Source organism: Xenopus tropicalis, chromosome 5 (assembly GCF_000004195.4).
Source record: "Xenopus tropicalis strain Nigerian chromosome 5, UCB_Xtro_10.0, whole genome shotgun sequence".
NCBI lineage: Eukaryota > Metazoa > Chordata > Amphibia > Anura > Pipidae > Xenopus > Xenopus tropicalis.
In genome coordinates, this window is record NC_030681.2 from 38,671,440 (window position 1) to 38,699,028 (window position 27,589).

The window sequence follows — 27,589 nt, forward strand, 5'->3', positions numbered from 1 at the left end:
CTGAACAAGTCTGTCCTTTATCCCCATGTCTGATTATAGAGTAATATAATGAAACCAAAAATACATAATGTAAGATACAGTGAGGAACATAAGTATTTGAACACCCTGTGATTTTGCAAGTTCTCCCACTTAGAAATCATGGAGGGGTCTGAAATTCACATTGTAGGTGCAGTCCCACTGTGAGAGAGAGCATTTAAAAAAAATTCAGGAAATCGCATTGTATGATTTTTAAAGAATGTATTTGTATTGCACTACTGCACATAACTATTTGAACACCTGAGAAAATAGGTTTGCACACACAGCAACAGGGATTTTGGCCCACTCCTCCACACAGATCTCCTCTAGATCTGTCAGGTTTCAGGGCTGTTGCTGAGCAACACGGAGTTTCAGCTCCCTCCCAAGATTTTCTATTGTATTTAGGTCTGGAGACTGGCTAGGCTACTCCAGAACCTTGATATGCCTCTTACGGAGCCACTCATTTGTTATCCTGGCTGTTTGCTTTGGGTCATTGTCATGTTGGAAGACCCAGCCACGACCCATCTTCAATGCTCTGCCTGAGGGAAGGAGGTTGTTGCTCAAAATCTCCCAATACATGGCCCCATTCATCCTCTCCTTAATACAGTGCAGTCGTCCTGTCCCCTTCGCAGAAAAACACCCCCAAAGCTTCACAGTAGGGATGGTGTTCTTGGGATGCAACTCATCCTTATTTTTCCTCTAAACACGGCGAGTGAAGTTTAGACCAAAAAGTTCTACTTTGGTTTCATCTGACCACATGACTTTCTCCCATGCCTCCTCTGGATCATCCAGATGGTCATTAGCAAATTTCAGACGGGCCTGGACATGTGATGACTTCAGCAGGCGAACCTTCCGTGCAATGCATGATTTGAAACCACAGAGTAGTGTTGTACCGACAGTGACCTTTGAAACTGTGGTCAAGTGTCTTTAAAGGACAATGAAAGGTTAATATAAATTAAAAGTAAGTCTAAAGGCATTCTTTTTAAGTACTTACTGTACTCTCAGATCCCTGCTTGCTTCTCTGAGATATGGTGCTGGCAGCCTACAGCAGTGTGAAGCCTACAGTGACATCACTGAAATCTCTCTCCCCTTCCTGTAGGCACACTCAAAAAGTACAAAAGAAAAAATATTTTATCAAATACAAAATATAAAGAATAAAGCCCAACCAAATAGTGGGTCTTCATCAGGGGAAAAAAAGTTAAAACAGGCTTTATTCTTTATGTTTTGTATTTAATAAAATATTTTTTTTTTTGTACTTTTTGAGTGTGCAGACACTTTTTTGCTTTTGTGATTATTTTTGGAGTTGCTGAATGGGTTTTCTCAAGTGTACGGATAAGGTGTGCACTGATATTTTGTACTATATATTGTTATTATATCAGATAGTTACTGAGATATATCTGTTTAAGTGTATTTAGGAATAGTTTTATGGGGGGGGGGGGGGGGGGGCAAAACTGCTTTAGGAGACCTCAGATCCAGTTTTCCACTGAAATTGAACTATTATGTTTGGATCCTGTGCCTAAAGCGAATGAAATCACTATTATTTGTTTTCCTGCCCCTAAACTTACCATTGGCAAGCTCTGTGGCTTTACTTCCATCTGTACTATTATCTGTGGGCAGGAGATACAGAGAAACATTCCCAGTTATCTGATGCAGACATTGAACCTAGGCCCCATAAATAAGAGGACTGGGGCACAAGGATGGAGCCTTTCTCTCCAAATAATATTACCTATTATTGCATTATGTATAGTGCAACACATTCTCGTGATTTATACTCTGTACTTAAACAGCATCACCTAATTACACAGTTATGGAAGCTGTGAGAGACTAATAAATTAATTTCCTTCAAAGCTGGTATTATCTTAGCAAATATACAGTCTAGACAAACAGGATACCCTTCTCCCCCGACAAATGGACCCCTTGCCTATGGAAATGTTGAATGCAGGTGTAATTAAATGGGAATGAAAAAGCTATGCTAGACAAATGAAAAATGCTTTGGCAGGTGAGTGTCTTTTAAATTAAAGTGACATTCAACTTCCTAAAGGGCAGGGTTTCCAGTCAAATGAGAAGACCTCTCTATAATGAACTCCTTATCTTAAGAAAATAAAGGTGAAATAATTTTTTCTTATATAAATTATACTTTACCTCTCATATATACACTATATATACACTACGCAACTCATGGGACCTGCAGAAAATGTTGTTGTGAGGGGCCTTGTGATTTCTGATGGCGGCCCTGTCTGCTACACTTTGCTTCATTGAGTCATGGGTTCAGTAAGTGTCTGTTTGAACACTAATGCTCATAGTGGAGCGGTCAAATGGGAGATAGTAGAAAAGCCAACAAAGGACTAAAATTTGACCAGTCCTCATTAACCAGTCCTTCTACCATTGTCAAAACCAAGTCAGAATCACACCACCAAAACTGATACTTGCTTGGGCAAGTAGCACAGCTAAGAAGATCCCTATATAGCCCCTTACAGTAGTGGATTGGTGGCACAAGATTGGTTCTTTAGAGCAGCAGTTCACAGCCTATTTTGCTATTACACATTTTGTAATCAGGACCACTTTTTTCATCTGAATATAAAAGAGAATGGAGTTTCCAAGGGGTTGAGGAAGAGGGAGCTTTGACCAGGTTAGAAAGGCAGGTAAGGCAGGATACAGGTTAGGTACAAAGGAAATGGGTGGCGTGTTGGAGAGTTAGTATAAGGAGGGATCACAGGGAGTTGTACTTCCACTTGTTGTTGGCAACCAGGGAGCAATATCCCACCCTTAGTTTAGTTTGGAGGATTATCAGGCTATGTTAAACCTGGGGTGTGAAATGTGAAAATTCTGCATGAAGCAAAAGTTTTATTTGTTTTTTTGGAACATTAGTTTTTTCCTTAGCTGGTTACAAAAATCAGCAACTTCGGCTTCCTCTTCATCAGCAGGTTTCCCAGTGCCCTGTCAGATAGAAAACATGGCATGTATTATACATATTCCTGTATGTTTTGGTTTTTTGACATAGATATGGGACATGTTATCTAGAATACTCAAGACTTGGGGTTTTCTGGATAAGGGATCTTTCTGTAATTTGGATTTTTTTATGACCATGGCAGTGGGGGGGGGGATTTTCCTCTGACAGTTTACCCTGGGGAACCAAGGTCTGGAATCGGGGACTAATGGAAACCTTTACTTACATAAGCATTTAGAGGATAATTTTATGGCAAGAATCCAGTGCCACTGTTAATTTAGAAATATCACATCATGGACTGATTTAGTGGGAAATTATTGGTTTCTAAAGGTGACCATGCATGGGCAGATTTAAGCTGCCAATTTGAGTCCTTTAGACCGATTCGGCAGCTTATCTGCTATGTATGGAGACCCCTGATGGCCAGGTGTAGATCAGCCAGTCTCATTGATGTGGTCCTCGTTCTGACCACTCCTATCTCTGTCCCTAGGGCTAACCAATCCAATTAGTACAATACTGACAATCTAAGTCGGGCGTATCAGGGAAAAGCAGATCTTATAATGTATGGCCACCTTTAGGCTAATGGCGTATATATATCGTTTTCTGCCGACCTGTTTTATTCTGTTCCTTTTATACAGTATGTGCACACTGACAGTCACAGGAATTGCCTATTTGTGTGCATACTAAGCGGATTTTGGCCCAGTATGCATTTTCACGCCAAAATCTGCTCTGTATGAGCATGTCGGGCCTAAAAGTGAGATTGTCTAATGCAAGCCATCAGCTGTCCCAGCCCCCCCACACACTCACCTCATCTCCTATATTCTCCCCCCACAGCAAGGCAGCAGCACATCTGCAAGCAGGTAGATTCAAGGTACCAGACTTACAGAATGGTAAATACTAGGGGAATGCACGCAGAAGAGGTATCTGCCCAGCACCCCAACTGTTGTGCCCTAGGCACGTGCCTCTTATACCTATCCCTAGTTGCGGCCTGCTAGCAGGCAGATCCTTTCAGTCTACACAGATGGAGAGGGTGGAAGACAGCAGTTTGATGTACCGTGCTATTATGGCCCATTTACACATCCATGAAACCCGAGTCTAGTTAGCTACATGTAGCGGTTACCAGCCACCCTGTGGGACACAGGCATAGTCATGCAATTGCTTTTATTTATTTTCTATTTTATTTTCTCTTTCTGAGTAATCAAACTCTTCTCACCTTGATAGATGCAGCTTCTGCTGCTTTCCAGGTCTGTAAAACCCCATGAATCAAGTTCTGAGCATTTTTCACCAGCACGTCTTCCCCAGTGCAATCATCACATCCCGTGGCTGCTTTTACACTATTATTACAACAATAGAAGATATAGATATATCAGAAATAAAACATGGAATATGGCAGCTCTACAGGACAAGATTCATGATAGAAAGAACCACTGTCAGTTTGTTAAGGGAAATCAGTTACATCTGTAGGGGATTATACATACATAGTTACATACAGTATTTAGTTACATACTGTAGTTACATACATAGTTACATATTTAGTTAAGCTGGGTTGAAAAATGACCAAAATCCATCAACCCCTCCAAGTAAACCTAGTGATGTGTGTGTCGAGAAAAACTTGACCTGCACCCTAACCCTACCAACCCGGCTCTTCCCTTTATTTAAAGACCTGCCCCCCCCCCCCTTTAAGGATCCCCCCAAAACACAACCATTTAGTGTATAACTCGCATTTAAATTATTCCTACCAAAGTGCATAACTTTGCATATTTCAATATTAAACTTCATTTTCCATTTTGCTGCCCAGTGTTCCAATTTTGTCAAATCACCCTGAGTGAGTTGCAGTATATTGCATGGAACTTATAGTTTTGCACAATTTAGTGTCATCAGCAAAAATAGAAACAGTACTGTCTATGCCCACCTCCAGGTCATTAATAAACAAGTTAAAAAGCAAAGGACCAAGGACTGACCCCTGCGGTACGCCACTAACCACACTGGCCCAATTAGAAAATGTTCCATTTACCACCACTCTTTGTACTCTATCCTTCAGCCAGTTCTCTATCCAAGTACAAATATTATGTTTCAGGCCAATATTCAATTTTATCATAGACTTTCTAAGCAATACTGTATCAAACGCTTTAGCAAAGTCCAAGTAGATGACATCAACTGCCATTCCAGCATCGAGGTTCCTGCTCACCTCCTCATAAAAAGCAAGTAAATTAGTCTGGCAAGATCTGGTAAAGGCTTAAAAAAAGACTATACCCTATAATACCAGCCATGACATTTTTGGGAGCATAGTCCGCAAGGTTGATAATAATATATAATAAGACTTTCATCTGAACACAGGTAATGTAATTATCTTCCTTGCAAGGACCAAACTTGGAGTAGCTTCAAATGCCCTGTTTAGCTAAAGACACAACAAAAACAATGGATTTTTTTTTTATGTGATTGAAACTGCAGGCAAATAGTATATTCAAACCAAGCCCTATTGGTATTAAACAATGGAGTATACCAACCCTTAAGGGCTTTTGCACACGCTGAGATTAGTCGCCCGCGACAATTCTCCTTTGTCGCGGGGGACTAATATTCCCAATATGACATCCCACCGGTGAGAATGTAAATCGCCGGTGGGATGGCAGTTTCAACTCGAGGCAACATCTGTGATTTTGGCAAATCTCCACACCGCGTATACGACATCCCACCAGCAATTTACATTCTCACCGGTGGGATGTCATATCGGGGAGATTATTCGCCCGCAACAACGGAGATTTATCAGCGTGTCAGCGTGTGCCACAGCACTTAACGTAGCCCCTCACAAATGTTATTGTGCTTTATCAAAGTGTCCCTGAAACAGATGTCCAATCATTTTGCTTTTTTGTTTATTCTGCAATATCATTGTGTATGTGTTTGGTAAATGTCACCAGTTCTACTAACTGTGTGTCTGTGGAAAGTGTGCCATCTGCTGGACAATCAGGCAATGACTAGTGTATTTGGTTTCTAAATTCTCTGCTTGGCAGAATTGTATTTCAATTAAAAATAAACTTCTATTTGGTTCATGAGCACAGTGTTAAAAATATTTTCTGAAAGTCAACATGTTTAAAAATAGAAATAGTGTCAGGGAATGTTATGTTACCTATTACCAGCGTCAGTCTTTTGTAGGGTCATGGGCCCTTCTTGCACTCCTGTAGTGGGCAGCAAGCAGTGATTAGGCGCATAATAATGTTTAGGTGCAGAATATGGATTTTTCTAGAATTGTTTGTGTATAATTCAGTTTAGTTAAATCCAAAAATAATTGATGCCTTCTTTCCCTTTATCACACCCAGACTGGGATTTAAAATGGGCTTGACACATCAGGTACACAGAGGGCCAAACAGCTCTCCACTAGCCCACTAATCAGTGACTGTCAGTGCCGGAACTAGGGGTAGGCAGAAAAGGCACCTGCCTAGGGCACAATGATAAGGGGGCACAAGCCAGGTACTTCTCCTGCCTACCCCTAGTCCCACTCCCTTGTCATTGTGTGGCAGGGGCAATGACCCAACCCACCTTGCAGGAGTGAGGTAGCCAACCGGGTTGCCTAGGGGGCCCAGTCGACTTGGCCTGCCTCTGACTGTCTTTGGCATCTTACAGCAGCCCCTCTGGAATATGCCAGAATCCACAGACTGCAAATCCAGGAATTGAGGATCTCCATCTGTTCCATCCTAACTGCTTATAGGCTGACTCCTACTGCAACTCTTTCTCAAAACTCTAGATGTTCTCCATTCCTGTTGTTTTATCCACTCAAACCCCAAATTATCCAACCATCGTTGTTAAGTACTGCTAACTGCTGCCTATATGTAAGGTGCAGACAGACCCAGGATTTAACAGAGCCAGGCAGCTGCTCTAATGCCACTATTGTAATTTCCAATTCTCAGCAACTTTCCCTCTTCCTAGTAAGAACAGTACCGTTTGGTCACTAAGTTATAGCAGTCCCACCCAAAGTGGGATAGCTGGGAAGTATTGTGAAAGTCAAAATGGTTACCCCCTTTTTTAACATTTATGGGGGGGGGTTTCCTCCACCTCTCCTAATATGCGGTAATGGATGGGGTTTACATTAAAAAATACAAACTAAACAACAGACTAGATCTGAAAAAATACCATAAACAAAATGAACTAAACCCCCAAATACTAACTTTTGGTTGCCATTTGAAAAGACAATGACAAGTGCATAACAGGGAAGATACCGAGATCATGCTTTAGTGCTATAGAAAGGTATAAATACCTTTCATATCTCTTTTAACACACAAATATTAAGGGGTTAACGTAATAAATGGTCTTACGTTTGCTACTGGTGTAGTAAACCATAGCAACCAATCAGCAGGTAACATTTACTAGTCAGTTGTTTGAAAACAATGGGTTAGTCAATATGGGCAAACATAACACTTTTTATTACATTACTTTATATTAAAGTGACACTTTCTTGTAATTCAAAGTGATATTCACTGTCACTGTCATTATTAATTTAATTTAATTTAAAGTCATGGCTACCCCAGAGAGCTGTCCTATTATTTAGGCTGGACTGAGGCAGGGCATTCCTATTATAGGCTGCAGGGCCCATGCAATAGTATTCCCAGGCTGCAGTATTCCCATGTGTTGAAGGATCATTCTGCCAATGGCAGTGGCAAAACCCATTATACCAGTAAAAGTAGAAATATTGACTATTAATAAATGTGTATTAGTTCCCAAATGCATTTTTATGAACATGAAAATACTAGAGGCTCATATTGTTGGATACCTGGAAATAATGCTAAGTTGATTGCTAATGGTTTGAATTTGCTCCGTACCACACAACAGTTCTGCCGCACTCCTCCTATCTATGCAATTTTTGGCCATTATTCGGACAAATTTTACAAAAGTCTGTCCGTCTTCAGCTATACGTCTAGCAGCAGCAATGAGCTGATCTGTGTTCTAAAGTGAAAAGTAATTGATATATTAAAATAGATGGCAAAATTAACAAGATGAATGATATTCTGTGTGCATTTGTGTCAATTTACACCAACAAAATTTGTTTCCACAGCAGAATTTCACTCTGGGATCAAAATGAATAAAACCACAGCAAACAGCAGAAGGCACAGCAATCCAACCCATGCAGAAGAGGGAACTGTGTTTTATGTATAGAGAACATGCATTTATATAAAGCTCTGCCCAATCCTGTGTAACACCCTCAGTAACCCCCTTCTATGTGCTTGTGTCACATTCATTTACAGCAGGTCTTATGGGAATAGTACTGTAATGTACTCTGCTAGACAGGGGTTCAGCTGAGAACTCATTACTGCAGGGATGCACGAATCCAGGATTCGGTTCAGGATTTAGCCAAGATTCTGCCTTTTTCAGCATGATTCAGATTTGATGCGTGATTTTCGTCATGTGATTTTTCGTCACATAAACACAGGCAGGGGCGGGCCAAGCCGACCGGGCGCCCTAGGCAACCCGGTCGGCCACCTCGCCCCTGCACCTTCCTCGTTCGCCCCAACCCCCTTTGGCGCACATGCGCAGTTGAACGCGGGGGGGGGGGCGGGGTTTGCGTTGCGATTCATCATTGCCCCCACCGCGTAAAGACAAGCGGCGGGGGCAATGACTAAAGAGCGCGGACTAGGGGTAGGCAGGAGAGGCTGCCTGGTGCCCCCAATCGTTGCGCCCTAGGCAGCTGTCTCTTCTGCCTACCCCTAGTTCCGGCCCTGAACACAGGGTTCTCTTTAGCCCTTCTGTAGTTTAATTTGTATATGCAAATGTGTCTTAATCTTTCGCAAAGTTTGGCGAGGTTGTCAAACAAGCAGATCTTCTCCCAATATGCCCAGCTAAGGTGGGTGATATGAGGCTAATTCAGTCGTTTGGACTCTAGGACTCCAGAGACAGGCAGTGTCCGATTGCATGCAATTAAAAAACTGCATTCAGAAATGGGAATTGTATCAATGCAATTTTACTTATATATCTAAAGGTAACATACACCTAGAAAAAAAGAAGCATCTTCTATAAAAAGTACACTCTATACCCCCCAGATATACTGGCAGACAGGGCTGTCATTAGTTATGACAATGTGCTGGGGAAAACCAGACTTTGTGGTACATACATTAGTCCGATCTGCACGCTACTGTGAGAACAGAACCCGACCTTGAAAGTAAATTCCTGTCTGGGAAGTGGTCAAAGAGGTCATAGTGAAGTTGAAGGCCAAGGGCTGGCAGCAAGACAGCAAAGTCACAATACTGATTGAGGTTGTTGGCAGAGTGGGTTCAGTATTGAAGGAAGAGACAAAAGTTTGGCTCCCAGTTAGACGGGAACGACAGACTTCAGCAAGCATGAACGCTTCACAAACAGAGCAATGAGCAATAGTGATGACAAGCCCTAACCAGCCTGGTCGAAACCCACCCAATCCACCATGCTGTTGTAACCTATATAACCATGCCTCACCCATCCCTCCTCTGAAGTCATTGAAGTCGTGGGGCCACTGCATTGTAGTTATGCCACTGACTTTGGGTAATTTCAAGGGAATCAGGGGGAGTTAACAGGTATGGGAGACCTTGGAGGACTGCTTTCTGGTAAACTGTGGAAAGCCATACCTACTTAATTCTGCGCCTATATACTGACACTCATCAACTAAACATAATTTAAAAGAAAAAAGTGGCCTGCAGGACCACATGTCCTTTGGAAGAAAGCTTTACCATACCTGAGAAAACAGCCCTAGAAGATCCCTCTGTTTGTTTAAGATAGGCATTTTAGCTTGGTCTCAGTAACTTCTGTGCTGCAGCTCTAGCTGCTTGTAGCTAGGATTACACAGCACAATTGAGAGGGGGAACACATTCTGATGGGAGGGAAAGAGGAGCAAACTGAGCAGACTCATGAGGAACAGGAAGTCTGATATGGAAGAACATGTTTACAAAAAAAGAAGAAAACAATCCTGTGCACCATTACTGTAAGTGTATGGCTGTATTTACATAGACCTTTCTGATAAAGCTTACTTAGTTTTTACCTTTCCTTCTCCTTTAATATTAACTACTATGATTTAAATAGTAGTTCAACAAAAATAGGTGAAAATAGTCTGAAACTAAAATCATGAGAATGTTGCTGATAAAAAAAAATGTTGGGTTGAGGAGCTCAAAAATAAATTGTGAAATAAATAGACAAATGTATGAAAAAAAGTTTTAGTAATAATAGCAACAGTTACCTTACAAGTATTTACAAGTACTTGATGAGTAACTACACTTTTTAACAGTATCCATCAACTTCCCATCAATAATACAATTCCCATTATGAAGGCTCACAAGCTTTTAGACTAGAACCAAGTTTGTAGCATATTTTGTCGCCATGCAAGGCTAATACCTTTATTGGGCCTTTCCTGTTTAGATATTGTGTCATGTTAGACATTTGTGTTGCCATTTCTTTAGTTACTTTTACAACTGTATTGTTCTCACCCTCCCATGTCTCGGCATCATCAGTAACAGGAGATCTATTTGCTCTGCGCAACATCCCTCTCAACTGGAATGCAGGGTGCAGTGTAAAGTTAATCTGTTGGTTTAAAGGAGACATATAGGATATGAGAAACACTCAAATCTTATAGGCAATAGTAATAAAATAGTAAATGGTGCTGTTGTCACTCTGGGCTAAAAATTATCATTACAATTACAATGTGTGCTTTATTAGAGCTCCCCATAGATCTGCTAAGGCCCCTGCCCATGTTTCAAATGAGGGGTGGGCGTGTTCTAATGGTTCTTGCCAGAAGCACAGTATGACAAGGATAGCCAATTACAGCCCTGCAGTCACACAAGCAAAGGTAGGCTTCAGTTCCCTATCAGGTCAGCCTAGCTACTGATTGGTTCCTCTCCTACAGTGTAGTGTGGTGAGTGACTTTGGCTCCGCTGCACAGCCTGAGAAAGGAGGAGGCAGAGAGTGCAACTAGTATTGTTTTGGGGGTCATTTTCAATAAATTAGCCAAGAAACACATCATTTTTAAGCACATTCCTTCTATATGTAAGAGAGTGTAATGCCCTGGCACATTCTTGTTTTTTACACAATATGTCCCCTTTAAAATATAATAATTTTTTCCAATTATGGCTCTTCAGTATGACTTTATAAAATGGATCAAAAGACAGTGGCGGGTGGCAGCTGGTATTATTAAAAAACCCAAGTGTTATTGGAGATGATGTCTGGTTAAACTGCATAGGACAGGAATAAAGAAGGAACGGAGTAAGGAAACATTTATGTACAATATGTGCAATATACACTAGTGATGCGATGTATGTAAGTGTGATATACACTAGTCTGGATGTAAAAGGGATAAACACTAATGTGGATGTAAGTGCGATATACACTAGTCTGGATGTAAGTAGGATACACACTATCTGAATGTACAGTAAGTGGGATACACACTAATCTGAATGTACAGTAAGTGGGATACACACTAATCTGAATGTACAGTAAGTAGGATACACACTAATCTGGATGTAAGTAGGATACACACTAATCTGGATGTAAGTAGGATACACACTAATCTGGATGTAAGTAGGATACACACTAATCTGGATGTAAGTAGGATACACACTAGTCTAGATGTAAGTAGGATACACACTAGTCTAGATGTAAGTAGGATACACACTAATCTGGATGTAAGTAGGATACACACTAATCTGGATGTAAGTAGGATACACACTAATCTGGATGTAAGTAGGATACACACTAATCTGGATGTAAGTAGGATACACACTAATCTGGATGTAAGTAGGATACACACTAATCTGGATGTAAGTAACACACTAGTCTGCAATACATATAAGTAGTAATAAGGGTTGGAGGGTGAAGAGGGTTCTAATTCATGTGCTGCCCCTGCCTGGAAATAATATCTACACATCCCATACGTAGGTAGGAGATTAGCACAGGAGTGATAGGCATTGTACCACTGTCCTTCTAAAATTATATCATTTTGTTTGGACAATGCACATGGATCACTACAAGGAGGGTATCTACTGTATATGAGCAGCCAAATCACAGGGAGAAACAAATGAAGGAATCAAGGTGTTGGTCAGCAGGACATACTGTACAAATGACAGCATAATGCAAAAAAGGAACTTCAGTGAAAAAGGAAATAACAATATTATAGTTGTAAGAATGATAAGATATAAATTTACTTAAATCTAAGATATAAACTTACTTAAATCACTACATACAGAAGTCACATTCATGTTCAATTAAACTGATCTTCCACTTAATCACTAATAAATTGTGAAAGAATATTTTAAATTTTACATCCCAAACACAGCTCTTTTACCATAACTAAAATATGACAATAAACCTCCCTATTGTAATGTGGGTGTGACGTATGAAGTAGTAATGAGGGTATATTCTTTTCCAACATAAAAAACAAAGACCAATGCCTGCTGATTGGACAGTGTATTCTGACTCCTAAAACAGAATGCAAATAAATACCTGTTTTGGTTTTATAGTGGCAGAGAATTTTATTTTCTGCCCTGTTCCAGGCTCTGATAATTTTCTGTTTTCTACCTTCTGGGCTGCAGCACTGGCAGTCATGTTTATCTTCTGTTCATTGCATTTAGGTTGCAGTTTCTTATTGTCAGTCTCTGGCAATATTTTATTGGATGTTGATCTTTGCCACTTCCTTGGTGCTAGAACAGCAGTGCTTTTTAGTGGCTCACTGCAGGCAACGTGTGGCTTCCCATTCTCACTCTCTGTCTTTATGTCATTAGCTTGCCAAGTCTTTGGTGCTAGAACAGCAGTGCTTTTTAGTGGCTCACTGCAGGTAACATGTGGCTTCCCATTCCCACTCTCTGTCTTTATGTCATTAGCTTGCCAAGTCTTTGGTGCTAGAACAGCAGTGCTTTTTAGTGGCTCACTGCAGGTAACATGTGGCTTCCCATTCCCACTCTCTGTTTTTATGTCATTAGCTTTCCAATTCTTTGGTGCTAGGCTTGCAGCAATTGTTTTCTTTGTTTCATGGAATTCTGCTAGTGGCTTTGCATCACTACCCTCTGGAATGATCCCACTGGCTATGGTACCATGCAGTTTTTGAGATGCTGACAAGACAGGTATATTTATAGGTTGCTCACTACACAGGGATGCTTCCATCATCTCATTATCTACAGCATGTTCACATTGCTTAGGGACTACAATGAGTTTTTCATTTGCAGAATATTGTTGCTCCCCATCAACTACAACAGATATATTCTGACTGGCTACGTCCTGTTCTTTATCGGCTTCATATTTCTGCCCCTCTTCAAAATAATTTTCAGGGAAAGCATTGTTTGTTTCCTTATTGATGATTGTTTGCTTGTTTTGACTACTGGGTGCCTGAAATGGTTTTACATTTTCATTATCCTGCTGGACCTTCATGCCTTTTAATTCAGTTTCCTTCTCATAAAGCATTTTGGATCCACCCTGAATCAAATGTTGTTCCTTGGCCTCATGCTGTGTTCCTTTCACCTTTTTTTGCCCTGCCCCAAGGGTGGCATTCTTTTCATCAATAATAGACTCAATATAGTCATTAGTTTTGCCACAAACTGTAGTCTCTTCATAAAGTGTATTGATTAGTTCCCAATTAATATTGTGGTTTTTATCTCTGGAAGCGTTTTCATTTTCTTCCAAGACCGCCGGTTGCGTCAGTACGTCAGTATTTGCTGAAGTTAAAGATACACCGTTTTGTTTTTCATTTTCAAGTGAAATCAACTTCCCGTTTATTAGAAATTCTGGGTCTGAATTGATTTGTAAACATTGCCTAATAAATGTGACTGTTGTGGGATCTATTTGTGCATTGGATTGAAGATGTAGAATTAATTGCTGGACCTTTGCTGTCCAGTTCAGTGACATAACCTCTAGCCTAAAACTCTCCCATTGCTGATGATGCTCCAGAAGTTCCCCAGCTTTTGTCACAACATCATAAGTAAGAAAAGTCAGATGTTCTACCAAAAACATTGATTCTTCACTTTTTGTATGAAGAGCATTTTTTACGAGTTTCATATTTTCAACAAGAAGACACGAATCCTTTGCAAATTTTACTGCTATAACTTTATCTTCATTCCCCTGTTTGATAGGAGCTGGCACAACAAAGTCCACTAAACTTTGCACCAAGCCACATTTTTTCTTGAAGTTGTTTCTTAGGTGATAGACTAGTAATTTCATCTTCAGAATCAGCTGTCTTTGAATGAGAGCATAGTCCACCAACAAACTAGAGGCAGGATTAGTGGAACTGTTAAGGTCATCTCTTATTTTTAGGATAGACTCTCTCAGCGATCCCAGGTCTTCCTTTAGAAAACCAATATTATTCTCCAAACTCCCTTCCATGCACAAAGGAAAACACAATGCTGCAGCTTCTTGAAGCCACAAGGATGTTTCACAAAGCTGTACAAAGCTTTTGCTACTGGCAATATTTTTTTTAGTTAAAGCTATAGGTTCAGACATAAATAAACTATCAAACTGCATGAAATCGTCAATGTGTTTGAGTAAATGTTGGACAGTCAAGGACCACTGAAGGCAACTATGTTCCAGATTACTTTTATCCGATAGAAAACTATCAAACCCTGCTTTACAAAGGAGTTGGTTTGCCCTTATTTGGGCCTTTGTCATTAGAATCTGAATTTTAGCAAGATGTTCGTGTTTTCCAGAAACTGCCCCCATTTTGTCATCACTCCGACCAGAATTTTGGTTTACTAACTGGACAATTGAAGCCAAACTCTGCATCGTTCTGTTAAATATTTCCATGTTGCATGGAATACCTGCCTTAGCTGATGAGCAAAATGATTGATAGGAAAAGGTATACCAATAATAGGCTGATGCTATAAGACAATTTTTTATTTCTTCCAAATTATGTGAAACAAAAATAGCAGTCTGGATAAGTTTATCCATGCTTAAATTCCCTTTGGTTGTTACCTCTTGGTTAAACTGAGCAAAGTATGGGATAAGGTGTTCGATATCTTTGTACTTTGCCAACGTCTTGGATGCAACTGGATCCACAAACGGGACGGACACCTTGGCTAGTTCAATATAAGAGTTTGCAATTTCATTTAAAGAAGAACAATATTTAGAAATCTTTTCCAGATCATTTGTCTTTATTGCTAATATGAGTTTGTTTGTTTCTGGTTGTAAACTTAAAGGAATTTTGTTAATAGAGTCTAAATTATTTGCATGTTTTGATGGAGCCCTTATAGGAAGAGGCTTGCTTAAATAGCTTTCAAGGGGAGGTAAATAATCATTGTATTCATTATCAGTTTTCTCAATTTCTTCCTGCAGATCCTCAGCTTCACTGAAAGCAATACTTTTTCGTTTCTCCGCAACTGGATGAACTTCAGTTCTTAAGGGACTCAGTAAGTCTGGATGCTTATAGCCACTGACTCCCTCTTGCACTTTGTAGATGTTGTCAAGCAAATGTTTCATTTTGTCTAAGAACACCTTGTGAGCCTTTACACACAAAAGCTCTTCTGTACACTTATTTATGGATTTTTTTGTTTCCAGCAGAGAGAATTCCAACTGGCGTACAAAAACTCTCAAGCCATTTCTAAAAACTGGATCCTTGCTTTGATCAATGTATCTATTAGTAAACTGAACAACATGTTTTGTTAGGCTGCATATATCATCAGCTTGCTTGTGAAATGCTTCTACTTCATTCTTCCTAAATGACTTTTCACAGCCACGTATCTTGTCCTCTATCTCATGTATACACAGATCTAGGAATTCATGGACAGTCACAATTCCATCAAGACTGGCCAATAAGCTTTCTGTAGCCTGAGTCCATCTTTGATATATGGACTGAGCCTTTTCAAAGAATTTCGTTTCATAATGCACTTTGTTGTCTAAAACAAAACCAATCACTGCATCCCGTACTGTGCACAAAGCATTTGTAGAATTTTGTATTTCTTTAATAATGCTATCATGGGGACATTTTGCTAAAACAAGACCTGCTACTTTTAATAACTTCTCTGTGTGGTTTTGAAAGGACTGAAGAAGAATTGGAAGGGCTTTTGAACCAAAGAGGCTTTGAGAATGAAAGCCTGACTTTTTATTGTTCTTCATTATAGATTTTAGAAGCCTTTTTAAGGTATCATGGGAACCAGTAAAAGCATCTAGAAACTGATAGAAAATTGCTGAGACCAAAGTCTGATTTAGATTGACCATCTCAGCTTTCATCTTGTTGGATATCTGCTCTAGTTTGTGTTGCATTGTCCGTTGGCATGGTCCTTCGGGTAGACAGTCGTTTAATTGGTCAGATATATCTTTTCTAAGTTCCAAAAGTTGTTGACAATGTTGGACTAGCCTTAATTTTATAGCTGGTCGTGAACAATCTGCTACAAACATAGAGTAAAAAACTATGCCTCCAGCAAGGAAATCCAAGTCAGAGTTGTGCAAACGAGTAGGTTTTGGATTGGTTAGGATCTCAAGTAAATGACACATCTGCTGAGAAAATGTTCCTTCTGTCTTCAGCTGCTCTTGTTTGATCGTCCCATTGGTCAGTATAAGCCTCAGTTCTTCGACTGTTTTTGCAGCTAAGTCAAATATATACCATTTTGAAGCAAGTATTTGGTCATTCTGTGGATGCATCATATCACTCTGTATTGCTGTGTATAACATCGGAACACATTTTTTAAGATTCTGAAGTGTTTGTGATAAATGTTCCTGATGTAGCGAATGTTTAAGCTCAAGAATTCTTCTTTCGGTCAAAGTATTAACCAAGAGCATTGCTTCTGCAAATTCCCGGAAAGAAATGAGCAGATTTGACATGTTTTCAGCTGCTTGTAGAAATGTTAAACAATCCAGAAGCCAGTCTGTAGCTTGAAAAATCTTCCTTACTGCTGCATCATCTTCTAGCTGGAGTATCTATTAAAACATACGGAGTAGTGATTAATTTGTATATAACAGAAGCACATTTAGGGTAAATTAACAAGGGGTGTAATTTGGGACCTGTGGGTCCCTCACAACCCATATTTGGGGACCTCCCAGCAATAGGGATCTCGGGATCTCACTGTTACTTGCAATTCTTTCAATTATGTTGGTGTTCCCGTACTTTGAGGAAGTGTTTGGCCATAGGGTGCCCATTTTTAATGCTGTTGGATTGTGAAGATATGCTCCAGCCTACCTTTACATACACAAAGATTCTTCCAAACTTAATTAGAAGGGGTTTACCTCTCATAAACTGACAGCTATTCTGTTAGGTTACCATCAGTCCCTGTTTAAAGCTCCCTGTCACCTGGAAAATTGACCCTGGCAAGTGTCTCCGCCTCTGAAAGTTGTCCCTGTCTGTCCTCGTGGCAACAGAGCTGCCTCACCAGCCAATTGTTGCAATTTCGGGATAGGCAGAAAGAAGGAGTGAGCTGCTGTCACCTGACCCCCTTCCCTCCTCCCACATCCTACAAACCTCCTACACAAGCTTTTATGTATGTATAAAGTTATTTTGGAGCTTTGCTAGGGAACTATATTAAGAATAAAATATATGGCTGTGATGTTCAGTGGGTATGCAGTGATGAGGGAGTGGCTAAAAAGTGGGCATTGCACAAAAATGTAGTGTAGCACATTGGAAAGCGGTAACCTTACTATCAGTGTCGGACTGGGACCCCAGGGGCCCACCAGAAAACCTTATACCATAGGCCCCCTCTCCAAACTCTTTTTCCTCCTATCGGCTAAAGCCAAAAAACTCTACTCGCTAGTAATACTTCTCAATCTCTCCTGGTTTTCATCTTATCTCTCAGATCGATCCTTCAGTGTCTCTTACAATGGGGAATCATCTTCTCCCTTGCCTCTTTCTGTCGGGGTTCCTCAAGGCTCTGTCCTGGGCCCCTTACTATTTACTCTCTATACCTCCTCACTTGGAAAATTAATCAATTCTTTTGGCTTTCAGTACCACCTCTATGCTGACGATACTCAGATCTATCTTTCCTCTCCTGATCTCAACCCAGAGCTTCTAACTCGTGTCTCTTCCTGCCTGACCGCTATCTCCACTTGGATGTCCCAGCGTTACCTTAAATTAAACCTCTCTAAGACTGAATTGGTTCTCTTTCCCCCATCCAACGCCCACATTGTTCCCGAGGTATCTATAACGGTTAACAATTCTACCATCACCCCATCTTCCCAGGCCTGGTGCCTTGGGGTTATCCTTGATTCTGCCCTGTCCTTCACTCCTCATATCCAATCACTTACCACATCATGTCACTTTCACCTAAGAAATATTTCCAAAATACGATCTCACCCAAGATGCTGCCAAAATTCTTATTCACTCTCTTATAATATCTCGCCTGGACTACTGTAACTCCCTGTTAATTGGCCTTCCCCTCCAAAGACTGTCCCCTCTCCAGTCCATAATGAATACTACTGCCAGGCTCATACACCTTTCCAACCACTCCTCCTCTGCCGTGCCACTCTGCCAATCCCTGCACTGGCTTCCCCTACCATCCAGGATAAAATTCAAACTAATGACTCTCACATTCAAAGCAGTTCATAACTCTGCCACACCCCACATCTCTGAACTCATCTCTAGGTACCATCCAACCCGCTTGTTACGCTCCTCTACTGACCTGCTCCTCAACTCCTCTCTCATTCCCTCCTCACACACTCGCATTCAAGACTTTGCAAGGGCTGCCCCCCTTCTCTGGAATTCGCTCCCACAAACTATCAGACTTTCTCCCAATCTCTCTGCCTTCAAGTGATCTCTTAAAACGCATTTATTCAGAGAAGCTTACCCTAATCTAGTTTAGCAATACCCTGTGCCACACCTCTCACAACTCTGGTCATGCCCATTCCCACACCTTGTGTCTCAACCCTTTCTCCTTGTAGATTGTAAGCTCTTTTGGACAGGGCCCTCGTCACCTCTTGTATTAGTTATGTATTGCTTTATATGTTACTTTGTATGTCCAATGTATGAAACCCACTTATTGTACAGCACTGCGGAATATGTTGGCGCTTTATAAATAAATGTTAATAACAATAATAATAATAATAACTAGGCTGCAATGCTTTTTGAATCTGCTTCTGGCTTCAGAAAAGAAAGTATGGATCCTAATATCTCTCTTTCTCTCCCCAGTTTGATGGCCATGCTTTATGAATATCAACTGGCAAAGTCCATAGAAGTGTTTATCTGGTTACACACTAACCCACTGGCCAGTTCAACATGCTTAATATGCGTTTCAAAAAGCATCAGTTAATAGAGCTTCTCCTGCAGAATCCGGCATTGAAATCTGTGTGTTTGCCCGTGCCAGATTCCCTTAAAAACTACCGTTCTACCTACTACAGTATTGCACTATAGAGTCCCTGATTTTCTTATTAAATCCTCTACAATAAATCAACTAAGAACTTGCTATGCCACAAAGATTAGTAGTGTTTGCAAGGTAATGCTTCAGAGCAAATGCACCACGCAGCATGGATTAGAAGCTGAAGATGATTTTGATTTAGCGCATTAATAGACAGAACACTGGGGGCTATGTAAAAAAAAAAGTGACTAAGTTTGCCCAGGAGCAATCACCCATAGCAACCAATCGGCATTTAGAATTGCTGGTCACCTATTTAAAAGCAAACATCTTAGTGGTTGCTATGGGTTACTGCTACTGGGCAAACAGTGATTTTTTTTACATATGTGGCATCCTTCCATTTATTTTATATTGTACACAGATGTCCAGGGTATGATAAGTATTTAACATACATTGACCAGCCAATGAATAGATGGGCCAATGACTTCTAGAAGAAAAGTAAAAGTCATTTGCCAGATCTGTAGGGGGTAGAAAAGTTGTCAATAAAAGTGCAAGAGTGCAGATAAGAGCAGAATGAAATATTTGCTTGTCGCAGGAAACACATCTGCTGGTTGTGGACAAATAAAAAAAAAAAAAAAGGCAAACAGAACAAACTCCCCTTATTTAGTTTAATCGTAACTACAGCCCATCAGTTTGCCCAGATGCAGCCCCTTTCCACCTGCTCATGTGAACAGAACATTTGTTGCCCATCTTAACTCGGCACAAGGTGACAATTAATGAGATTTTCCCTCCACCTTCATATCACTGGCAAACAGTCTCAGTGTTTTTAGTTATTATAGAGATCTGGAAAAGGCTGAAACCCCTCTAACATCAGTCTGACCACCCAGGGATATTTGATCAAATAACTTTCACATTATAATAGCCTTTGATGAGACCCATCATGTCTGGCACTATCAGGTCTTAGGGGGCATCTTGCAAAGGGCAAGACGCATTGGGACAGGAATTGTCATGTTTTTCCCCCCCCCATGTATAATATAAGGTTGAAGGGATTTGTTGCTGGCAGGAGGAGGGCCGTACCATAGTATCCAACAGCTAGTGCTTTAATGGAGACTGTTACACAGTAGAAGCTGCGTGGAAATAAAAGTGCTGGGAATGAGACAACTGCTGATATTGGGGCACAGTATAACCTTCCAGTTTGGGGCAGCGCCACTAAACACACACTTGGGCTGCTGCTACTGCACAGTTCTGTTTGTCACTTACAGTTATGGCTGTTTCTTGTGGGAGAGGGAAAGGACTTGCCCAGCCCTCATTAAAACATTAAAACACATTGTAAACCAATTGTATATTTGACATTATACAGTTAAAGGAAGGGGGAATATGATACTAGGAGAAAAGGCTGCATTTTGGGATACTGCCCCAGTGTTACTCCATAGAACAAGTAGCCCTATCTGAAAGCTGCACTGATGACATCATGAGCTGTAAAAGACAAGATTACTATATGGGCAGTCAGTTAACTGGGCAGCACGGTGGCGCAGTGAGTAGCACTGCTGCCTTACAGAAGCACTGGTCGCGAGTTCAATCCTGGCCAGGGCACCGTCTGTAAGGAGTTTAAGTGTATGTTCTCCCCGTGCCTGCGTGGGTTTCCTCCGGGTTCTCCGGTTTCCTCCCACACTCCAAAAACATACAGATAGGTTCCCCCTACCCTTAGTGTGTGAATGTGTGAGTGAGTGATAAGCCAGTATGAATAATCTCCATGGTCGTGGAGGACTATACTGGCTTGTGTGAATGGGAGCCAGTATGAATAATCTCCATGGTCGTGGAGGACTATACTGGCTTGTGTGAATGGGAGCCAGTATGAATAATCTCCATGGTCGTGGAGGACTATACTGGCTTGTGTGAATGGGAGCCAGTATGAATAATCTCCATGGTCGTGGAGGACTATACTGGCTCGAGCGAATGTTTTGCAAAACATTTGTTTTCCCCCAAAATGATACATTGAAGTCAGTGGGCCCTTTTTATCATATGGGTTGTTTTACCTAATTTATCTATATTTTTGGAGTTCATATAATACATTTTCTGAAAAATTTACATTCATATATTTTCATAAAGGACATGCCAACCCCAAAAATATTTTTTTGCCTCATAAAAGAAAACATAATTTGAAGCAACTTTCCAATATCAATTTGTTAAACATTATTAGTGCTTTAATAGTTATTGTGTTGGGTTGAAAACCCCACTGACTGTTCTTCCACTTTGGCTTATTCTTCCGCTTCTTCTTATTCTTAGCGCCCCCCATTTTCTAAACGCTCCTCCTCCTACAGCTTTAGGGGTACAACACCCAAACTCTCCACACTTCTTCGCCCTATAGCGGAGCAGGTTGCTTGTGCTTTTCTAAGTGATCCCGCCCCCCGTCTTTTTGTGGCGCCGCTCCGAACCCCCCAATTTTCCCATTGACTTTGACAGGGAAAATTTTCAAACTGCTGCCACACTTACAGCTTTGAAGCTACACCCCCCAAACTTGAATAACATAATAATGGGGTCACCCCGAATGAAACAGCGACATTTGTTGGATGACCCCAAAGTGGGAGGGGCCAACAACAGCCAATCAAGTTTCACCCATTGACTTTAATGGGGAAATTGAAACTGCTGCCAATCTTACAGCTTTGAGGCGACACTCCCCAAACTTGAATCACACAGTCATGGGCTCAGCCTGAATGAAAATATGATGATTGCTGGATGCCCAAAAGTGGGCGGAGCTGTGAACAGCCAATCAGATTTTACCTATTGACTTGGTGGAAATCCAACCTGCTGCCATTCTCACAGAATTAACACGAGGGTCCCCAAACTTTTCACAGTTGGTCACTAGGGGACTGAAGTTTAAGTTTTGAAAAGTGGGCAGAGCCACCAACAACCAATCAGATTTCACCTATTGATTTTTACTGGTTTGTTGCCAGGGTTCCCAAACTTTGCACAGTCAGACACTGGGTGACTACGCATTTAAGGTTTTTGGTATTTTTATAAGTGGGTGGAGCCACCAACAGCCAATCAGATTTTACCTACTGACTTTTAATGGGGAAATTCAACCTGCTGCCATTCTCACAGTATTAATACCAGGGTCCCCAAACTTTTCACAGTTTGTCAATAAACTGCAGTTTTAGTTTTGAAAAACTGGGTGGAGCCACCAACAGCCAATCAGATTTCACCTATTGAATTTTATTAGTATAATGCCAGGGTTCGCAAACTTTACACAGCCAGTCACTGGGTGACTTCGTACTCAAGGTTAGAGAAAGTGGGCGGGGCCGCCAAAAGCCAATCACGTCTTTTATTGTTCTCAGTATGGAAATTTTAACTGCTGCCATTCTCACATGTTTAATGTCAGGATCCCCCAACTTTGCACAGTTTATCACTGGGTGACTATGTTCCAAGTTAAGAAAAGTGGGTGGGGCCAACAACAGCCAATCAGATTTCACCTATAGACTTCATATGTTTAAATTTAAACTCCTGCTATTCTTTAAATATTAATACTAATGTCTCCAAACTTTGCAGAGCTAGTCACCTGGTAACTGCGGTTAGAAAAAGTGGGTGGAGCCACAAACAGCCAATCAGATTTTGATTGATTTTCAATAGGGAAATTCATCCTGCTGCCATTCTCACAGTATTAACACCAGGGCCACTAGGGGACTGCATTTTTATGGGTGGAGCCACCAACAGCCAATTAGACTTACCTCAGCTATTGAATTTCTTTTGTGTAAATTTAAAATGCTGCTTTTCTCACACTATTTATGTCTGGGTTCCCAAACTTTGCACAGTCAGTCACTGGCTGACTACATATTCAGGGTTAGAACAAGTGGGCGGAGCCACCAATAGCCAATCCATTTCCAGACACTATTAAAACCAGGGTCCCCAAACTTTGCACAGTGGTTTTTACTATATAGCTGTGGCCCAAGGTTAGAGAAAGTGGGCAGAGCCCATTCAGTGACTTCATGTTTTTCAACCCAACATGAAGTTTGTTCTCAAACTTACTTTTCTAGTTTGTATATGTAATTGCTATTGAAAGCAGCATTTGCTGAACTCCTGGTTGTTACTTTTTAAACAATGTTGCAAGTGCCAGGCTCCTCCAGTAAGTCAGGTCTGCTGCTTGTGTTACACTGCTTCAAACGCCAGAGCTAACCGCACTGCGCAATACCTTTTGTGTATTATTTTGGTGTTTCTACTACATTTTCTGTGATTGTGGTGCATTTTTAGGTATTTTATTGCATTTTTAGCCATTTTATTGCATTTTCAGTTATGCAAAGTTGTTGTTCACTTAACTTTGTCTGTAAAACTTATTTGCCCAAGCCAAAATACTCAAACTGTTATTCTGACCGCAGATATAAAAAAAAAATTTTTTTTTTATTTTTATCAATTTTATTGCATTTCACATTGTTCTTTATTACTTGTCTTTGCACATGGACAGATTTACCAAACTGTTTAGTAGACCCCTGGCGTTCAGAGTGTTTTATGTTGGAACATTACTAATTGTGGGGTACATAATGGGGCAACATGCAAGCTTTGTGACGATTTTCAGAAATGTCACATAAACCTGTTTAGCATAGCTTTGTAGTTTCAGTATTTTTCAGTAGAAAGTTGTATTTACCTACTTTTGTTTTGTCAGAATGTGTACTTTCGGAAAATATATGGTTTTCTAGGGTGTCCATACTGTTAGGGGGTCTTATAGCACATAATGCACATGCTCTCACATCTTATGTGAAAATTCATATGCACTATTTTTACTTGGGTGCCCCTGTACCCCACATAGTTTGGCCAATATATGCATATAGGGCATCAAACTGTTCAGTAGACCCCCAGCGTTCATATTTAGAAAGTTTTATGTTGGTATGTTACAAAATGTGGGGGTACATAATGAGGTAAAATGCAAACTTTGTGACGATTTTCAGAAATGTCATAAAAACCGTTCTGTTTAGCATAGCTTTTTAGTTTGGTAGTTTGCAGTAAAAAGATGTATTTACCCATTTTTGTTTTGTCAGAATGTGTACTTTCGGAAAATGTATGGTTTTCTAGGGTCTCCGTAGTGTTAGGGGGTCTTATGGCACATAATGCACATGCCGGTAGCTTATATTGCTGCGTATACACTTTGTATGCACTAACTTCCTTATGGGGTCTCTAAATGCCAGATACATCGGTGATCCTATGCACAATGGGCATCAAACTGTTCAGCGGACCCTTGGCTTTCATATTTAGGGTGTGTTTTCTTGGTACCTAATATTATGTGGGAGATATGATGTTTGAAAGTGGAAGATTTGAGGCGATTTTTTAGAATTTTCTTAATTTTTTTATAGAAAATACTAAATTCAGTAAAGCATTGCCGTTTGGTACTTAGGAGTTGGAAGACATAGTTACCCATTTCGGATTCGTCAGAATGTGTACTTTTCAAAAATATATGGTTTCCTGGGGTAAACCTAATGTCTCAGGATCTTTGGAATCTAAAGTATGCCATATTCTGCTGTAATGCTTTGAAAATTTAGTAATTTACTGCTGGGAGTTTTTGATCTATAGAAGTCAGAAATCTCCATAAAACTATACATATCGGGTTTTTGCACGTTCCGGAGACGTGAGACTTTCCAAATCAGTTGAATTTTTGTCCATAAAATAAAATATGTTTCTGGTATAAATCCTTATATCAAGAAAAATAGCATTTTTTTAGCAGATTTGGAAAGCTCAGGTTCTCCAGAAAAAAACAATATATAGTTTGCCTACCTAAACTTAACCCTGCCCCCAGTAAAAGCCCCTAAATTGAGAGAGCACAGAATGTTTACAAAACGTCTGGCACTGAGGGGAACCGAAATGTCAAATTCTGCTGGCACTTAAAGGGTTAATAGCAATTATATATACAAATAACTCAAAAACCATTACAAATATGTAATGAATGTATATTGCAAAGTTGCTTAGAATTAAGTTTTCTTTTATTAGGCAAAAATATATTATTGGGGTTTACATGTCCTTTAAACCTGAAATTAATACATTGAAATCTGAATACTCCCAGCACCGAGTACCTTGTCCAACATTGAGAAACAGGAGCTTACAAGATTCACTTTTAGTCAGAGTGACTGCAGCTGTATTACATAGTGAATAAATGCCGATAAATATTCTGTCAGCTATACACACTTGTACTTTAATATCCGCTCAAAGGAAAACTAAATTATTGAAAAACATTTTGAAATAATGTATATTTTCCATGTATTTTTTTTAAAACTTCCCAAAATATATTTCTCTTAGTCAATGTTACTAAAGGAATCATAAAGTGGCTTAACCAAAATTCAGCGTGAGGAGCAGAGTACATTGTCCACCCGGTTTCTCCTAAGTAAGCACTTAGGGGAACACACTTGTACTACTAAGCACTTTAGCATTTGTGTCCTGGGCTAAAACTAATGCCCCATTATGTGTAATAAAATTCCTATAATTCCTACGCTGACATTTATGTTATATCTTTGCACAGACAGACATTAGGCCATGCCCATGAATGATGCCCCAAGAGCTTATTATTATTAACATTTATTTATAAAGCACCAACATATTCTGCAGCGCTGTACTATAAGTGGGTTTCATACATTGGACATACAGAGTAACATATAACGCAACTAATAACCAATACAAGAGGTAAAAAGAGCCCTGCCCAGAAGAGCTTACAATCTACAAGGAGAGAGGGTTGAGACACAAGGTGTGGGAATGGGCAAGATCAGAGTTAAGCAAGGTGAGAGATGTGGCACAGGTTATTGCTTTCAGCAGCACACTGAGGTTATGTTAAGCTAAATTAGGCTAAGCTTCTCTAAATAAATGCATTTTTAGAGATCTTTTGAAGGCAAAGAGATTGGGAGAAATCTGACAGATTGTGGAAGCGAATTCCAGAGAAGGGGGGCAGCCCTTGCAAAGTCTTGAATGCCATTGTGTGAGGAGGGAATGAGAGAGGAGTTGGGGAGCAGGTCCAGTGTTGGACTGGGACCCCAAGGGCCCACCAGAAAACCTTATACCATAGGCCCCCTCTCCAAACTATTTTTCCTCCTTTCCTCGCCCAACCTCTTTATTCTCCTAGTCTCTTTTATTTACTGTACATGTTAGCATCTATTCTTCCATCTATTTCTCCTCTTCATTTCTATTTAGAAATAGGTAATGACCATATAGCAGGCCATTTGGTAAAGGGCAGGAGGGCCCACTGACACCTGGGCCCACCGGGAGATTTCCTGGTATCCTGGTGGGCCAGTCCGACACTGCTTACTATACAGGCATTTCCAACTTAAACCTGTTCCAGTTTTGGTAACCTTTAAAATGTGTAATGTTTTTGCAACTATTTTTACAAAAACAAATGCTCACTATTGCCTTTTAGTATCTGCTAAATCCAACAGTAACATACAGATTTATAAAAAACCAAGAAACCTAATTTTTCACGTTAAAATGCAAAAATCTTGCACAATGCTACCATGACTTTCCTACTTTCACATACTTATTATATCTTTCTCCTGGATCAAAATGCTTGAGAAAATTGTTTTTAAACTGCTTAAGGTTTCCGTAGTCTTACATTATATAAATTGTTTACTAACACAAGTTAAGATCTTCTTGATTAAATCCACTGATCTAAATGTTTTAGAAAATGTAATGCTAGTGTGCTCAGTGGTTTCATTTTCTAAGACCTGAGATGCTGCAAGAAAAAAAATCATAAATGAGTGAAACTGGAACATGATAAATGTGCCCCTTGGTTTATATAACCGGTCCTGTTGGACATCTAGCTCTATGAAGAGAAATACAGGAACACCCGTATCAGTACATACCTTCAGGGTTCCTAGTAGAACATTCTGTGCAGAAATGATTAAGTCCTCTTGGTGTTTCTGAAAATTTGGCTGAATGTTGAGTTTCTGTGTTGCCAATAAGACATTCTTCCCAAAAATCAACATAGATTTAGATGCTAAGTCCAGCTCTTTTTTTAGAATCCCATCATCACATTCTTCACCTAGTCTGTATAAAGAAATATGTTCTGTTTAAAATACCATTGTATAACACATTCCAGATCCTGTCTGTGGTACTTTGATGATAGTAAATAAATGCTTCAGCCTTATCATAGGGCAGTGGTTACAATGGCTTATTAATGGCTACAGAAACATTTACTGGGGCTCCCTAAAATACACTGAGTCTCATTTGCTAACATAGAGGTAGATTGCATCGCTGTACCCACCAAGAGAAAATAATCAGCATTTGTACAAAGCTGCTTACAGATTTGAAAATGAATGCATAGCTTTGATTGCCAGGGCCACTTTAATAAATAAGCAAAATAGGTATTTGCCCGGGCCCACCGATTCTGGGGGCCCACTGTGTTTTCTTTCACTTTGCCTGACATCAGTCCAATGTGTGGCTCCCTGCCTGTGTTACAGTCTCTCTTTTT

General features: G+C 40.2%; 1 protein-coding gene and 1 long non-coding RNA gene across 2 annotated transcripts; both read right to left on the reverse strand.

Moving 5' to 3' along the window:
• Positions 1 to 2,826: 2,826 nt before the first annotated feature.
• LOC116411103 lies at positions 2,827 to 10,488 on the reverse strand. The gene is made up of 3 exons (XR_004222848.1): positions 10,396 to 10,488; positions 4,173 to 4,293; positions 2,827 to 2,952 (listed from the first exon to the last, which is right to left on the reverse strand). It is a non-coding gene; the product is annotated as an uncharacterized LOC116411103 (long non-coding RNA).
• A 1,891-nt stretch (positions 10,489 to 12,379) lies between these two features.
• On the reverse strand, positions 12,380 to 27,179 carry LOC116410963. The gene is made up of 2 exons (XM_031902698.1): positions 26,982 to 27,179; positions 12,380 to 16,798 (listed from the first exon to the last, which is right to left on the reverse strand). Exons 1-2 carry the CDS (start codon positions 27,102 to 27,104, stop codon positions 12,380 to 12,382), a joined length of 4,542 nt encoding a protein of 1,513 aa, XP_031758558.1. The 5' UTR covers positions 27,105 to 27,179.
• Between the last annotated feature and the right edge of the window lie 410 nt (positions 27,180 to 27,589).

What these genes read in the sequence shown, in the direction of transcription:
- LOC116410963 (XM_031902698.1), bottom strand. Translation starts at nt 27,104, where the DNA reads ATGTTGATTTTTGGGAAGAATGTCTTATTGGCAACACAGAAACTCAAC. An exon ending in TTCTACTAGGAACCCTGAAG is followed by an intron (nt 16,799 to 26,981) that starts GTATGTACTGAT and finishes ATGTTTTAATAG; the next exon opens with ATACTCCAGCTAGAAGATGA.